Here is a 17871-nt window from a genome sequence, read left to right as displayed (position 1 = left end):
TCATATTAATGTCACATGACAGTGCACAGATTCTGTGTAGAGAGGAAGACGTTAAAGGAAAAGAGATTAAAGGAACTTCCGCATGTAGTAGGCCACATGTAGTAGGCCACATCTAGTGGAAACAAGTTCTTTACAGATGAAAGATAAGTCAGGGGAAATTTGAGAGGGGTCTAGCTGCAGACTCTCTTGGGAAATTTAGCAAATGTATATTCGAGGGAATATAAAATATAATGTGTTAGAAAATATTGAACATAATTACCCACAAACACACTCACACAGAAACACACTAATGTTCAACTGTTGAAACTGGTGCACATTTGCACATTTTGTTCACTTTTATGTTTAAATGAAAGTATAACACACACAGTCAGACACAATCATGTTAAAAAGTCATTTATGTATTAAAAAGCAATTAATACCTTAAGTTTTTGTCATAATCCTTATTTCATAATGTTAGCTACATTTCACCCCAGGGTATGTTACTAACCCAGACTATGAGGTTAATTGTAACATTTCACTCCTTGTGTTTGAGATTACATCATGCATTTTCTGTTGGTGTTGCAGAGATAGCTATGTCATTTAATAGCAGACACATGTCACTAGTTTGCATCAAATTTTGAACGCACTGCTTTAAAACAGCTCTGAGCTACAGACAGAAATGTCAAAAATGTTACAACCATCCCCGCTAATGCAGCTTAAGTTTATTCATTCCTTCATGAACATTACACTAGCACATAGTGGCTGCTCTTACAGTTACTAGTCTTATTCTGCGAGTCTCTGCTTAACATATCACTATAGCAGTGCTGCAGTGGCCTCTAGTGGTGATTATAAGTAGATTATACTCAAATCACATCACAATTAACAAGAATTAAAGGTTGAATATGTAGAATATTTATTAAAAGCTATATTTTTTTTTTAAATAATACAGCCACGGGGCATTTTGAGGGGTACAGAATGAAAGTATTGCTTTTCCATAAAAAAAATATTTAGTCTGAATTAATATTTTTAAAATTTTTTGACGGGTTCGACAATGACGTTCTGTGTACACTGTACCAGCCAATTAGCGGCCGGAATTGCGGGTTGCCAGGGTTATCTGTTGTTCCGGCGCAGCTACTGTAGGCTGGCACTGGGTGAAATGGAGTTGTAAACAAGCAGAGCCATGTTGGACTTACTAAAACCAGCGTTTTTTGCTCTCAAGTACAACTTTTCATCACAAAACTTCGAAGGTAAGACAGAATATCTGTTAGTCGCTGTAAATAAGTGGTTGTTTACCTTTGTATTCTTTGGCTGCTGGTTCACTGAGTTTTTAGCGCAATAATAGTGGTATTGTTGAACTCGCCAGGGTCTTAGCTTTCATATGAGATGCTATTTGTTTGTGTACCATGAAGTATCAAAACGGTAGAAATGGAAATGTGGAGAGTGGGTTGACTTTCTGACGCTATTCGGATTTTGATATTTGATCATTAACCTCTTAACGCACGCTGTTCCGTTCACGGGACGGGACAGATGTTAGGAAGTAGCCACACGTTCTTCTGAATGTTTTAAACACCAACCCTTAAACATATATATTCATGCCGTACATAGTTGGAAAGCTTAGATTGACCTGATTCATTCAAGACCACTCACGACTTATATGGTTGCTCACAGCCGTAATAGTATTAGCGATTAGCTCGGCTAGCCCCTGAGCTAAGTAAGAAAAGCTATAATGCCTACATACCTTCAAAGTCTTCCCTTTATCCACAGCGTTCATCTTATGACTCAGGACTTTCTGTACAGCTCGCCAAGTATCCATTCTGCTGAAATATGAAATCCGTTTCCTTCTAACCGGAATACTTTCCTCAATATGTCAACATGTATTTAGTCCAACACGTAATGTAATAACACAAATAACAAACCATATACGGTCCGTTTACGTCATTTCCTGACCTGCGCGTCCATCTCAGAGTACACGTGACTAGATGTTTACGACCGTGAGCCTCTGCTTCTGACGACACCACACACAAGCCAATCAGTGCTTAGGATTAGACAGTACATTGCTGCTACTCCCACACGCTCCCACAATGTAATGTACCTCGGTGGTTTCAAGTCAGTTACAGCAAAGTCCTTCTAAGGCTCTTATTATAATGTCTCTGGTTACAGCGAGGGTATGTTCGCTTCCTGTTTTCAAAATAAAAGCACCAACTCTATCGTTATGGTTTTCTTAATAATAAAAGGCAACGGGTGTTTTATTTTGTGAAAATGACCGGAAGTGCGTTACTCGCTACGGCTAACTTGAGCGGCTCCGAATTCGCAGGAACAAAACTTTAAGCAGATGTTATTTGGACAAATTAGCGTCACATTGTGGATCTAAAGGGCTACTTTCTCACCTAAAAAGGTTAGACATGTGGATAAAGTGGTATATTTACAGAGTTAGAGCTAAAATAAAATCGGGCACCGGACCTGGCAACCCAACTGCTGGAATTACTTTTTGGTTGTTGCGACTACGATCTCGAGACATTAGATGGCGTTGTTCTGCTCATTCTACATATTCTACCTTTAACATAAAAACATTCAAATTTTTGTATAGATACATCAGATTTAAATAGTGTGTAAATTTGATTCTATTTCCTGTTTAGTGTAGTGACCATGAAGCAGAAATACCTAAATATGTACTGATGAATATATTACATGGATTAAAACTTTTACCACTTGTCCTTTATTGGGTATAAAGAATCTGGGTCTTGTCTGTCGGAAAGAATAAAAAACTTGGATCAGCTTTTCATGTAATCTTTTTTGTGAAATATTGGAGAGTTTTACCTGTTTGAGCCTTAAATAGCTATTTATTTGAAACCATGTAAGAGGAAATATCTCTTTGGTGGAACTGCAAACAACTCAGGCATCTGAAACATGAAAAGGAGACACAAATAGGCCTACACACTCATTTTATTTTGTACAGGGCCACAAGCCAGAATGTTTGGGAACAACTGGTTTAATCTTTAGTTCAAGTACCTTAAAATTGTACTTAAAGGACCAGTATGTACAATTTAGTGCCATCTACTGGTGAATACAACCCCCCTCCTCCTTTTGCAAATGTGTGTAGGAGAACCTACAATGGCCATGAAACTCATGAAAAAACACGAAAAGCCCTCTCTAGAGCCAGTGTTTGGTTGGTGTGTTCTGGGCTACTGCAGAATCATGGCAGTGTGGAAGAGGACTTGAATGACCATTACTTTGCACTTTTCCATGTCAGAGGTCATTTTTTACAGAGTTCTGAGTACAATGGATTGCAGCATTACAGCTTCTGGGTCAATCAGGTGATGCTATTATGACCAAAAATACTTTTTCCCATAGACTTACAATGTTAAAGACACAACTGTAAACAAGCAGATGTTTTCGTCACAAACATGTATCTGTTTTTGAGATTTATTTGAGATACGAATTATTTTGAGATAAGTCATTATTTTGAGACACCAAGTCACTGTTTTGAGAAAGTTCTCATTATTTTGAGATAGTGTCTCATTATAAAATACTAAGTCATTATTTTTAGTTACTGTTTTGAGATACTAAGTCATTATATTGAGATCATTATGTTGCGATACTAAGTCATTCTTTTGATTATCAAAACAATGACTTAGTATCTCAACATAATGATTAGTAGGCTATATCAAAAGTACTAAGTCATTATTTTTGAGATAGTTTCTCTTTGGGAATGTCAAGTTTTAACACCCCCCCCCCCCCCCCCCCCCCCCCAATTGAAAAACAAACAAACAAAACCCAACACTTCTCGCGATGTCACGTTCAATCAGCATGTTTGTTTTTCTTGACCCGGAAAATATCGTCAGAGTGGGAGCTCTTCCTCTGCACACTCTCCTGTCACCCGTGGTGACGTCTTCCCGTCCAACCGGTCAGTGTGGTAGTAGCTGGTAGGCAGCTAGCAGCTAGCTGAGCTACCTCCTCCTCCTCCTCCGCCTCCGCCTGTGAAGGCAGCACAACGGACCCGTGAATGAATCCCCGCACCTCAATGCATCTCCTGTGGCCGTGATGGCAGCGGCAGAAACGGTCTGAGTCTTAGCTCTCAGTCATGTAGCGAGCTGCTGTATCTTCATGTTAATGTGATTCGTGCCCTCAGTTGTTTCCACCAGTAGCTAGCGTTTTTTCCTCCCTGTCCGGGACAGACGGCGGCAGCTAGCCCCCTCTCTCGCCACTACAGGAGGATGCTGAAGCTGTTCGGTGCTCTGGTTATCCTCGGACTGGCCCTGGCGTGCATCACCTCCTGGGTGCTGGAGAGCTATGACACGGCTTGGCACCCTAAACGCAGCGTCCAGCACCAGACTGCCGGTGATGGAGATGAATCCAAGGGGAGCTCTCCACCATTTCCCGGCGGCGAGTTGAACAATATATTCTGGTTTATACAGGTGGGTTATTATTCTAGTGATGCTAAACTAGCTTACAAGCCACACACATAGGACATTTCAGCTTGAATGCACACACTTTTATCTGTTTTTTAGTTGTTTTGTTTGCATTTCATATGAGTATGTTTTTAGCTCTGCCGTATTGTTGTACGAGTCAATTTGTGGTGGTTTAACCTGAGTTCTCTGAATGATTGACTGAAAGAGCTGAAAGAGGTCACTGACCACAGAAGTGTGTCATTGTCAAGTAAAGAGGCGGCTCAGCAACACAGGAAGTTATAGTCAGACTTTGCACCCTTTTTTTTTCTAAACCTCTTGTACAAAAGAGAAAGAAGGCCAAACACAAGCCTTATCTATGACTATTTCTAATCTTTGTTTGACCTTCATTGTGTGTTTTTATGTTTGTTTCAAGGTGTCTGACATTCACATTAGCCGATTTCACGATCCAAGACGCATCCCAGATTTTGAGAAGTTCTGCACTGACACCATCGAAGTGATGAAACCAGCTCTGGTGCTCGCAACAGGTACACCGCTTTATTCCCACATCCTTTTTCTGGCTGTGAAACTATTACTGAAAGTGGGTGTTGCCCTCATCTTAATGTCATCCTGGACATCAAGTGCTTCACATGCTGCGGCCTCAGATGCTGCCCTGTTTTTAAAGCTTCATCTTTTCCGCCCCGTAGGGGATCTGACGGATGCAAAAACGGAGAGTAAGGTGGGTTCGCTGCAGCATGAGGTGGAGTGGCAGGCCTACCATAACATCCTGAAGAGATCACGAGTGATGGAGCGCACTAGGTGGATTGACATCCGTGGAAATCATGGTGATTTACTGCTGCACTTTATCTTGTATTTCATAAATCTCCCAAACTCTCCGGTTCACGATTGAAACATCTCAAGAGTGCGTGCGTGTGTGCGTGTGTGTGTTATGATGATTTTCCACAAGAATCCATTAACTGTGGTAGATTTTCACATCACACAGGAAGGCACCCTACCCCTCCTCTTCACTGCTCTCCCCTTCCTTTATTGGATCGCAGGCTATTAGATGTGAAACAAGATATCCTTGCTTTTTAACTGTCAAAAAAAAAGAAGGATGCTACCATAGTATCTGCAGTTTCTCTGATAGCTATTCTGGTGTTATTGATCTCCGTTTTTGATATACTGTACTGTCATTGTTAATGTGGTAACAACAGATTTTGTTCGATAGCTTTTTGTAAGATGATGAAATCTAATTGATCGGATTATACGTGTGTCGTCTCATGGGGGAGTACTTCATTAGACATTCTGATCTTTCATTGTAGAGATAACTTATCGTCTCATCGATGACTTCTTATCCAGCTCGTATTCTGCTCAGTCTCACCATTGTTTATTTCTTTTGACAGATGCCTTCAACATAATGTCATTGGACAGCACCAACAACTATTACCGGTGAGTATGATAAGGTCAATACCGCATTAGATGCCTGATTAACATCCAGTAGGTACTTACACCTGCATATTTTACAGAGTGAAGTAGAGTGGGGTGACTTCAGTGCCTCGGAAACATGAGTTGTTGTGCACCTATTTGACAGGAAGCTGTCTAAGCGTCTTGAGAACTAAAATAGAAGCAGTATATTCATGAAAAGACTGTTTTCTTTTTCTCTTTCACCATAAATGATGTTTTATGTAACATTGTTACCTCTGTTAATGCTGATTGATCTTTCATCTCCCCAATGTTCTTAATGTTGCGGTTATCCTCTGCGAGCCAAGTCTGTCTCTTATGCAGGCCTTATTGATTTATTTAAAATCCATTAAATTATCTCAGGCCTCCTCTATTAGGACAGGAACTGCTGGCTCCATCCCAGTTCGCCGTATCTTGTTGCTCACATCGTCTTTTCTGTATTGTCTGTAGGAAATACTCGGCTAATCAGAAAGTAGGCTCCTTCCACTACGTACACAAAACTCCCTTCGGCAACTACTCCTTCGTTTGTGCAGACGCCACCCTGATGCCGGGACCCAAGAGGCCGTACAATTTCTTTGGTATTCTCAACCAGGTGTGTCTGTCTAGCACCTTCTCTTTACACAACATATAAGCATTTCCTGAATTAGTTATAAGCTCCATGAATTTAAATACTTCACAAACCACAATCACACAATCACTAGCTGCTTTAGTCACTTGAATTAGTAAGGATTAGGGGGCGGATTTGAATGATAGAATGACGCATTCCTCTGTAAGAAAGTGTGGCCCCTGACTTAACACAAAGTAAACAGAAAAGCACATCTGAGTTTAGTAAAAATAGAAACAAATGGAGTTTTGTGCTAACACAACTGATAGTTACAGCACTAGAGTATACAGTAAGTATACAGTATCGTCATACTTTACACTGTATGATTCATGCTCTAAAATGCCAGTTTCCTGCAAAAATAACATGACTTACAATCCATTTTCTGTTTTTAAAGATTTAAATAAAGCGCTTATTTAACAGTAAATTATGAATATTAAGGAACAAACAGTGATATACTTTTTTGTGACAGACTCAAATGGACTTGCTGGACACGTTCAGAGCTGAGAGTCTGAAAAGCAACCAGTCGATCTGGTTTGGCCACTATACCACCTCCACCGTCGTTTCCCCATACCCAGGAGTTCGGGATATGATGAGGTGAGATAAGATATTTATTAACTGGATGGAGTAGATTTATGTGCCATCCAGCCATTGTTCCACAGCCTGCCTCTTTTTATCTGCGAGCCAGATATTTATCATACAACCTCAGAGTGAGGCCTGTATGGTGTATCAGCTGTAACGTACATCTTTAAATACAAATAGTGATGCTGATGGTCAACATGTCTTCTTTTTTATGGAGTTTTTAGCTTTTTGCGTCTATTGGCCGATAACGACAGTGTACATATTTGCCTTTTGTAAATTTGGAATTATTCTTCGTGTTTTTAGGTCTGCAGTTGCTTATTTGTGTGGTCACCTGCACACACTGGGCGGCCTGATGCCCATCCTCCACAGTAGACATCCACAAGGTACCCTGGAGCTGGAGCTGGGTGACTGGATGGACAACCGCAAGTAAGATGACAGCGTCACAAAATATTTCTCGCCATGTTTATTTTCACTATTACTCTTGTTGTGTCTGCCTCGTTTAAAATGTGTTCTTACACATCATAGATATATAAAAGTGTTAATTTTCTTTGCATCTGTACATTCTTCATTCAGGTACAGAGTTCTGGCCTTTGACCACGACCTGTTGAGTTTCTCTGACCTGAAGTTTGAGCAGTGGCCTGCAGTGCTCATCACCAACCCCAAGGATGCCCAGTACCTGCATCCAGGTGTTGAGCCTCTGGGCCGGATACGGAGATCCACACACATCAGGTGTGTCCTCTGTGTGTGTAAAACTATAAACCCAGCATCAGCTTCACTATGCTTACACAACACTTAGTGTCCATGAAGCACTGACTGTGCATATTCTGTATGTTTACAAAGCACCTTGTATAAATTCAGCATGCAATGTTATTATTTATTATATCCAATGCACCTGTCAATTTAAAAAGTGAAGAAAGCTATGTTTTGGTGTTGATTAGTTATCTTGGAATAATAAATTAAATAAATAAATTTAATATTTAATCAAACTGGTGAAAATGAAGAATTTAGTTGTTTTGGAATCCAGGATTTTTTTGAAAAATGTCTTTAATATTACAAAATTAGGCATTACTGAACACTTTAACTGTTTTCTTATACACTAGAGCGCTGCCAAAGCTGGCGCATGCATCCCATGATTTTCTATCATTATGTGTATTATGATGCAGATCCAAATATTCATGTATTTTTAAACATTTTCACAGAATATGCTCTGGCTTTGTGCTTTCTTGGCTAACGAGATATTCACCACAAAATATTGCACTATAACATTATAACAATATTTTTCCTGGTTCTCAATAGGATCTTGGCCTTCTCAGAGGCCCAAATCACAGCGGTACATGTGAGTGTAGATGGGGAACCTTTGGGACAAGGCCTCTCTGCTGGAGGACCGCTTTATGTACTGCTGTGGGATCCGTCTCTCTACCTCAGCGGGCTACACACAATCAGAGTTAAAGTGGAGGTCAGTGCAGCATTTATTTGTCTTCCATTTAAAGTGAAAGGTGTTCTGAGACTTATAAATATTTCAGCTTAATTAAGTTTGGATGGTTTGTTTGCTTGAGTTGGGGTTTTGTTCAGTAGTAATTGTGTTAGGTCTGCTGCTGCTTTGATAAACAACTCACTCTTCTTCTTTTTTTATAATTTCGTGTGTGTGTGAGCCAGGACTCGGCAGGCCGGTCATCAGTGCGGGAGCAGCACTTTACTCTGGAGGAAGACCTGACTCCCAGCTTTGGTTTTGCGCAGTCCTTCATCCTTCTAACCGACCACTACATCCTGGGCAGAGTGGCCTTTATATGTACGATGCTGCTGAATGTTGGTGTGCTGCTGGTCTTTAGGTTCCTGCGTGTTCCTTCGGGGAGAGGTGAGCTCTCACTGACACCCCTTCAAATATGATCAACGATTTCACATTGATTACTACTGAAGTGGACAGAAGCACATTTCAGAACCACTTTTTTCAGATTTCATGTTATTAAAGTTTTAGTTTGGCCAGTCAAAAGTGTAGGCACACATTCCCATTCAAGACAATGGGAAAGTTGGTCCAAACCTTTGACTGGTAGAGTATAGGTCTAAGTAGTTATTTCAATAATATAATAATATATATATATATATATATTTTTTTTTTATGTTCTTTTTCTTTATAATTAACAGGATTGACCTTTCAAGCGTGTCTGTCGCTCCACATGGTCAGTAAAATGGACACGTTCTACTACTCTCTGCTGCTCTTCAACCTGTGTACAGCCTTAGGTGGGTGCTTCAGGCGGCACGTGGCCTCACTTCCTGTGTTATGATACGACATCTAAAAATACAACATTAAATAAAGACTAATCTATGAGATGTAACTAGATAGAATCCTTCATAGTGTAAACATCCTGCTGTGGTTCCCCTTTCCTTCTACAGGCCCATGGTTTATAGGAGAGATGATAGATGGCCATAGTGGTGCCTGCTTCGCCTTTGGGGTGTTTATTGATGGACACTTCCTGGAGGGCAGTCTCACTTATGTTGTTGGAGTCGTACAAGTAAGAAAATTACTTTTAATTTGACACACCTACATCTTAATAATGCCTGTTCATGTGCAAGAGCCTATATGTAACACTAGATTACAACATCCTATTTTTTTCTTTTTTTTTTCTTATTCTTTTCACTTACCTTTAAAAAAAAAAAAAAAAAAAAAACTTTTTACCATGTTAATCATATTTTTAATCATATTTCTTCACCTAATAAGTTCCAATGAATCTACTAAAGATGTTTTACATCTGCCCAACATCTGTACCTTAAACCAGTGGTTCCCAACTTGGATATCGAAAAACCCAAAATAAGTTTGAGGGGTCAAAAGATAATTAAGGGGAACATTTATTACACTGCCTTTTCTATCATTTTTGTCTTGATATTGCTTCATTTTAAGGGGTCACAAGCCCTAAAATTTTTTGGAAACAACTTATACTTCCAGTCATACATTTCTAAACATGATCTGAAACCTTTTGTTAGCGATATTATTTAATGTATTCTGTTGTTACCTGGCTGTTAATATTATCTGGTGAAACAACCAACAGCCTATCAAGCTTATCAAGCCTTCATCTTATTTTAAGGACTCAGAAGAGCTCTAATCACATTAAGTCAAGTCAATTTTATCTATAAAACACCAAATTGCAACAGAAGGTATCTCAGGGCACTTTTACCCCACACATAGCAGATCTAGACTGTACTCTTAATTGAACCCTACATTCCCACATGAGCAAGCACTTGGCGACAGTAGCAAGGAAAGTCCCTTTTTAACGGGAAGATCCAGGCTCTAGGTGAGTGGCCATCTGCCTCGACCGGTTGGGTTTAATATAAATAGTAGTGGTAGCAGTGGACAAATATGACTAATAATAATAATTGTAGGAGTGGGCTTCAAGCTGGACCAAGGGGACAGCGGGCGGGCCGCAACCAAAGGTCACCGAACTGAACTCATTTCCTCATTACTTCCTCTCTGCCAGCTGCTGTTCTTCAACATGCCCCTCTACTCTTACCTCTGCTGGAGCCTCCACCACCGTTGCCGCGGCAACACCTTCCGATCCCACTTCCTGCGGCCGGGCTGCCGCTGGCGGACTCTAGCAGTTCACTTCTTCATGCTGCTGCTGCTCACCTGGCAGGCCCACTCCTGCTACTTTCTCCTGGAGACCTACGGCCCCACGGCCTTTTTCCTGTCTCCGGTCCGCACATGGGCATTGGGGCTCAGTCTGCTATTGGTCTACCGTGCCTGGACAGGCCCCGCCCCTCTTGTTCATGACAACAGCAAGAGTGTCTCTCCCTCTTGACAGTAATTGCACTGTACCACAACAATTTCCTTGAGCCTGACTCACAGATATATTTTGTGGTCTCTATCCACCCTGAAAGCCTCAATTTTCTCCACACAGCAGCCCCCTCCTTCATTTTTCTTCTCCCTCCAAAGCCACCTCACAGTACATCATTCACTATCCTGTTTCTAGATAGTATTGTTTACTTAATATGCATGTTATTGTAAAGCACCGGTGAGCACATTTCTGGCCATACTCATTGCAATGTGTACAGTGTAAAAAATATATATATATATACATGAAGGGTGAAATAGCCTATTGGAGCTATGTAAAGACTAGTCCAACGGATGCTGCAGTTCATAAGAGCTGTATTCTGCTGTGGTTTAAGCTGACTTGTTTACTTGAGCTTTAGCACTTTTTGGAAGTGTTGCCTTGGCCTAATGCCACTTCACCACTGCCAAAGGATGAATAAGAAAGATTTCACCTTTCATTCTTCCATCAGACAACAATTTTCATTCACTAATGAAGGCTGGACGTGCCAAACCCAATCTTCCTTGTATTTACCTTCTGACACAAAAATCATGTGTCTGGCAGAAAGGTACACGCCTCATTTTTGTATACTGTCAAGCTTTTCCTAACTTCCCATGTCGGACTGAGCGAAGTAGTTACTCTGATGGAGATGACATAGGTGAGGCAACCTAGACGATCATACTTTTCAAGTTTTTGTTCTACACAATAACAGGAAATCAAAGGAAGGAAATTACAAAACAATGAAGTACTGTAGTTGACCTGTGTCCAAGTAGTTAAAAAGATTGAAAGTGTTTTTAAAATCGATTTAATTCCATTGCAAACGACTGCCACTAAAAAACACTTCTCAATATTCGCATTGGAAGAGTCATATCAAAAAGTTCAATGCCAGTTTTCCGCTAAAAACACAGAGAAGCCGGCCCTGACTTTTTCATGCTCCTTCAAACGTGATTACAGAAAGCAGCTGTTTGTTTCTCAGGAATGTGAGCACTTGAACAATAGGCTGGTCCAAGATGTATTTCAGGACAATGTTTTTATACTCCATCGTAGCTCAGTGAACTAAAAAAAAACATGTAAAACAATCAACGTGTGGTGGCTAAAAAAAAAAAAACTAAACAAAATGAATGTGATATAGCTGTGGTGAAATGAAATGAACCAGTACTATGCTGTTTTTTTTTATTTATTCATTCTGATTGTATTGTGTGATTAATTTCTTTTTCTTCCCTCTCATGTTATATATCTGCACTGGAAATGGGCATTCTTCACCCGAGGGGGGGCCAGTCCTACCTCATGGTGAGTGTGATTAGGAAGATATAAGAGAAATTCCCTGCGTTGGAAATTAATTTTGACAATTTGCGTGTGGAAAAAAAAAAAAAATAGGTTTGTCTACATTGGTCAAAAATATGTTTGGTCTTTTTTGTGACAGTGTGGGAGCAGTAAACTGTTTTTGTTGCACATCAGTCCTTTCTAGTCAGTAGTAGCAGGTGTCTGGATTCCACAAAACCAAACTGATGGGGGTAAAAAAGTACGTAAATAGGGGTAAAAACCACTTTTATTAAGTCTTTTAATGGGGCCAATGTTCCAAAAGAGTAAGCTTTTTTTTCTTTTAAATCATACCCAGCATGAGTGCAGAATAATTGCTCAGTACTGTGATAAGACAAGCAGTTTAATATTAGAACAGCTGCTAGACAATGAGAAAATGTAATTATGGGTTCTCTTGCTGGCAATGGTTTAATAACTTTTCCTCTCTGCTCGGAAGAGTCTTCTTCATTTGTACAAGAGCACTACCAAGTGTTTAATTCTACGAAAGGTTGATATTTAAGAGTTTATATTTCTGGAAAGCAAAAAAAAAAAGTTATTTTCTAATGATGCTCAGTACCTCTCAGATGCTTTATAATCTGTCCACAAGGAGGCAGTGTTGGATGAATTTAGATGGTAATGGGAAATGACTGTTGGATCTGTGCTATATGAGCCTTTTATTTCACTTCCATTTTTAAGTTAAAGCATGGGCCTGTTATTTTTTATTCCTTTTCTCTTTTTTTCAGAAAAGCACTAAAAGAATTTCTTGATGAGACAGGTTTGATAGTTTATTGATACTCACTGATTATGGATAGCTATAAATCTGGTTGTGATTATTCTGTACTGTACACTGATTTGACTGTTCACGAGGAAAAAAAGGAGACATGGACACCACCGCTATGTCTCTGAGAGAAAACATACTGTAGGTGATGTAACCTGCTGTTCACATATTCTGCATCCCCCTCCTGTGTTCAAAGACTTCAATATAAATATGAATTAACAAATGATGATTTTTACACCTGCCACATATTTTTCTCATTACAACTGAGATTAGAGCCAACCATTTTTTTTTTCTTTTTTCTAATTATTGGTTTATAGTGCTGTGGAATAAAATGTTCATTACAGTAAATCATATACTTTGTGTTTGTGTACACATTATCATCATTGTCACATAATGTTACGCAGGAGTTGATAATATGGAGCTTCAACAGGTGAGTCAAAAAGAAAAATGATGACATCATTAAATAATTAAAATGAGGTGTGAAATGACAAATAAAACTGTATACTCCTGTAACCTCCAATCAGTCTATTAAAAAAAAGAAGAGAAAGCCTTATTTCTCTTTCATCACTGATTATTTGAGTATAAAGGTACAACTTAATTTCTTTTTCTTTATTAAAACAATATTTTGTTGTTCTTTTTGCTAGGCACACATTTACACTTTCAATCATGTATCTTTTCCCCCCACACAATACTCAACTGAGAATGTATTTTTAGTTTCATTTAACATAAAGAGAATGGAGAGATTAAATCACATCTATATTATGTAAAAGAAAACCATTACGTCCAAAGACATCTTTCCATTATGAGATATGATGAAGGTGAGACAGTCACATAAAGATGCAGATGGCTGTGAACAAACATTTTAGCTACTGTAACAACAAACTACAGACTATGACTGACTGAGGTGACTAACTTCCATATAGCTCTCTGTTAACTGGAATGCATATAAAATTATTTAACTGTGTGGCTCCTTTCTTAACTTTATGAATGTTATTGGTTTGAATGGATAGAATTCTGAAAGGGAAAACAACTCCAAACAGTTAACCCAATGTTTTACAGCTGCAACCGTAGCGATGGAGTAGGTGACAGCAGAGGTGATGACATAAGCATGTGTCATACAAGCATCCATACAAGAACACGTCTTCTGATGTGTTTTTATTGTTATTATGGTGCTTTTTGTACACTGGAAGGCTTTAGATGTGATTTGAAACCATCTAATAATAAAAAAGTACCATACGGCCACACAAACTTCAAAATGTTAGTATTAAAATGCAAGATTTATCTGACTTCTCTACACTCTTTACATTTTATTTTTCTAGTTTTACAGAACATGGTGTGATTTTTCATTAATGGTTCTACATTGTAAATCAGCTGGCATTGAGTCAGTAATTTAATGTCTTACCAGTGTTCATTAAGTTAGTGTTAATGACAGTAACAGAGAGGCAACTGTGTGTTAATTTCCCAAGGCGTCTGGTGAGAGCATCCTCTGCTGGAAGTGATTTTCTTCACTCTGATATCTTTATAATTTGCTTGCCAATGTTTCCTCCTTTCATCATAGAGCAAAATGCAACTGCAAGGGGGAAAAAAAGAAAGAAGGAGATTCAACTCAACTTTAAAACAGAAAAACATACAATAGAAAAACATTTGAAATGACTTACCTCCCATATTTTCAATGCCGTTCACCGTAGTTTCCAGCACCTGCAGAATCAAAGCAAAATTACCAAAGATGCAAAAAGAGAGATAAAGACGAGGCATGCAATCTGCAAACAAACAACGACACCCACACAGCTAACCATATACCATCATCACCGTTTCCTCCTCACCTTGATTTGGCCTGACTTAACCCACTGGCTCAGCTCGCAGAGGGCAGCTTCTGCTTGGCTCATGTAGCTGAGCACCATAAATCGCTCCCGGGTGATGTGTTTTTCTTGCAGAGTTTCCTGTGTCTTATCATTCAGGGGAGGAGGATACGGAACATCCTTGTTGTACTGTGAGATCTGCCCGCACAGGATTACATGGCCGCCATTGTTCATCTGGAGGTCAGTGAGTCAGATTGAGGTTTTAAGACAAAGTAGAAGCACTTCATTATCTACAACCACCACTATTCATTTTGCAAATGTTGATGCCACCCAAGTCTTCCCACATTTTGCTGCCAAATTAACAGCAAATAACAGACACCACCCAAGTAGTACCTGTTCAATGACAGTATCACTGATGGCACCTCCCACATTATCAAAATAAACATCAATGCCATCAGGGCAGCACTCTTTGAGCTTTGCTGGCACATCATCTTGGCGATAGTTGATGGCAGCAGAAAAGCCCAAATCTTCCACTAAAGCTTTGCACTTCTCCTCAGAACCACAGATCCCAACAACCCTGGCACATCCGTCCAGCCGGCCGATCTGGAAACAGAAAAGCAAAGCAAAATGATACAATCATAGACCCACTTCCCATTTTTCTTGCAATCTGATCTCTGTTTATGTTGCTAACTTTGTAGTTAGCTAGATAACATCTGCTACCCTGAGTCTGGTTTCTGAAATCTCACAATTACTGTACAGTTCCCACCATCCATGTTTTCTTAATCTTTCTTACTTACAAGAATAATTTCAAGTGGTATTTTAGCTAATTTAAAAGATAAACAAGCTTTTCTTTTATGCATTTTGCCATTCTAGAAACATGAACCTTAACTTCTAAATTTGAAGTTAGCTGTAATTACCTGTCCAGCTATGGAGCCACAGGCACCGGCTGCACCACTCACCACCAAAGTCTGATTAGCCCCTTTGGACACATGACCCTTTTCCCTCATTCCCAGCAGTGCAGTGAGGCCTGTTATGCCAATTGCACCCAAAAAGTAGGACAGGTGTCCATCAACCAACTGTGGATTCAACTGCAAGAGACAGAAACACCAACTGATAATATCAATTACAGTCATATAAAGCTTTTCTCTCACATAGGTCAGTCAGTGCACAAGATCATAAAGGCATTCTCCTTCCTGCAAGAAGAAATCTGACCCAAGCCAGCTGTCAATGCCAATATTGACACACAACAATATGCCCATACCTTCTGTAAGACACTTCCTTTCATAACAGCGTGGGTCTGCCAAGGCCAGTTGAATGAAGTGACCACATCTCCCTCACTGCATGAACTGCAGCAGCTGGATTCAACCACGCCGACACCTCCACCATCCAAACACTCCAACAGCTGCCATGCAGTCAGGTAGTCAGCGCCGGTGTCTTCATTCATTCTGCATCGCTGAGAGGCAAAGAGAGAAAGCTTTAAGCACAAGTCAACTGTATGAAATTTCAGCTAGTGTTTCTGCACTTAAAGGACAGGCTCACAGTTTTTCAAGTCTGTTTCAAAACAGCAGTCAAGTGCTCACAACAGGTTTTTCTTGCCATACTCATTCCTATTGTTCATACTGGCCATTAGAAGATCCCTTCATAGGTGATGGGGGCCAAGATCCATAAGCTTCCCTCCCTGCCGAAATGTATTTTAAAGTTTATCTGAAGCTAATATGAAGCATCAGTTGTCCGAATGAGTCAAATAGATATCTTTCAGTGTTAGTCTTTTGACGACAAAGTCTGTTTTTTTGTTACTAATGCTGCAGCTCAACAGAGAAACACCGTCCAAGGAAACACAAAGAGGGAATTTGATGCTAAAAAGACTGTAAATGTGGCAGATATCCACTTGATATGACTAACCCAGACTACTGAAGCCTCATATAAACTGCACACAAACTTTTAAATGCTTTTTTTTTTTTTTTTTTTTTTGGTACAACATGACTATGACTGACATTGAAAGTGCACTATGAAGGGGATCTTATGGGAGGAATGATTATAGGGAGCAAAATGTCTTTCAGTGTTCATATGGGCACCTGACTGATTGTGAATCTGTCCTTTAACAAAAACCTTACATGCAGATTATGCAGTGAAACCATCTGTTGTGTAAAATGCATCCATACCAGTCAAACAACACATGCTTCATGATGCAATATATTGCAATGTAGGCCTATGTATCATTACCATGTAAGGGTCGACTGAGAGGTAATTCGTCCGAACAAGAACCTCCCCATCTTTCAGCTCAGGTGTTAAACTAATCTCCTCCAGGCGGAAATTTTCAGGACCTGGCACCCCGTCTTTACCTGGGTGCGGAGAAGAGGTGCAAGTTAAGTAAACATTAGCCACACGGGTGCAGTAACGTTACAGCGCGGTTGACAGGAAAATAGGTCACCTTCTACTATTGGGGGAAAAAAGTAATATTTGACTTAATAACCTACCAGGTCGGGAGTTGAGAACGACTCTCTGCACATGCATCCTTCACGAACAGCGTACCTTGATATCTGAGAGGTACCTTTGAAAACCAGACCTGGCAACAAAACGTCCAGCCTTTATGAGTTCAGTATGGGTTCAGTTTCATAAAAGTGTGTGGCTGGGGGTGTTGCACGTGTAATAATGGCTAACTACTTGTATAACCTACTGTACACACGGTGTTTTCATTACCTAAAAGGTCGGTGTTGTCTGTAGGGCTCGCAGAAAGTACACAGAGTAGAAGGTCTCATTTCGTTCAAAGCGAGAGAGTTCACTATCAACAACTTCCGGTTTCGTTTGAATTCCGCTACACAGTGAATTAGTGTCTCCTATTCAGTGTTGGGAAGGTTACCTTGGAAATGCAATAGGTTATAAATTACTAGTTGCCCTAATTAAAATGTAATAAGTAATATAACTATTTAATTTACTTAATAAAAGTTATGTAACTTATTATATATAAGCCCACCAAAATCTAAGTTCTGGTGTTTTTCATGGATAGTGATATATTATAAAGCAAGATTTATCTCTCATTTGAAGATGTATTCATTAGTTCATGTAGGTTTTGGAATATGAAATAAATATATTTTTATGAAAAAAGTCTGGCATGGGCTTAATTTGTACTGTGACACCATTTGATTTGTGTGATTCTAGGATCAGACCTTTAGGGGGGCTCAGCTCC

The 17871-nt window shown here is 39.7% G+C and overlaps 2 protein-coding genes across 2 annotated transcripts; one reads left to right on the top strand and one right to left on the bottom strand.

Annotated features, from left to right (window-relative positions):
- Positions 1-3869: 3869 nt before the first annotated feature.
- Positions 3870-12160, top strand: tmem62 (transmembrane protein 62). The gene is made up of 14 exons (XM_053336141.1): positions 3870-4038; positions 4155-4394; positions 4801-4912; positions 5072-5209; positions 5768-5813; positions 6276-6417; positions 6899-7023; positions 7312-7434; positions 7582-7737; positions 8305-8464; positions 8665-8863; positions 9151-9246; positions 9400-9518; positions 10479-12160. The coding sequence occupies exons 1-14, from the start codon at positions 4021-4023 to the stop codon at positions 10797-10799; spliced, it is 1995 nt and encodes a 664-aa protein (XP_053192116.1). The 5' UTR covers positions 3870-4020; the 3' UTR covers positions 10800-12160.
- Positions 12161-14023: 1863 nt separating this feature from the next.
- On the bottom strand, positions 14024-17399 carry ptgr2 (prostaglandin reductase 2). Its single transcript, XM_053336148.1, has 8 exons — positions 17162-17399; positions 16908-17026; positions 15946-16137; positions 15602-15772; positions 15078-15287; positions 14709-14918; positions 14544-14583; positions 14024-14455 (listed from the first exon to the last, which is right to left on the bottom strand). The coding sequence occupies exons 1-8, from the start codon at positions 17196-17198 to the stop codon at positions 14391-14393; spliced, it is 1044 nt and encodes a 347-aa protein (XP_053192123.1). The 5' UTR covers positions 17199-17399; the 3' UTR covers positions 14024-14390.
- Between the last annotated feature and the right edge of the window lie 472 nt (positions 17400-17871).

This window comes from Scomber japonicus, chromosome 16, assembly GCF_027409825.1.
Source record: "Scomber japonicus isolate fScoJap1 chromosome 16, fScoJap1.pri, whole genome shotgun sequence".
NCBI classification, from domain to species: domain Eukaryota; kingdom Metazoa; phylum Chordata; class Actinopteri; order Scombriformes; family Scombridae; genus Scomber; species Scomber japonicus.
The sequence above is the reverse complement of the archived record's forward strand: the minus strand, read 5'-3'. Positions and strand labels throughout refer to the sequence as shown.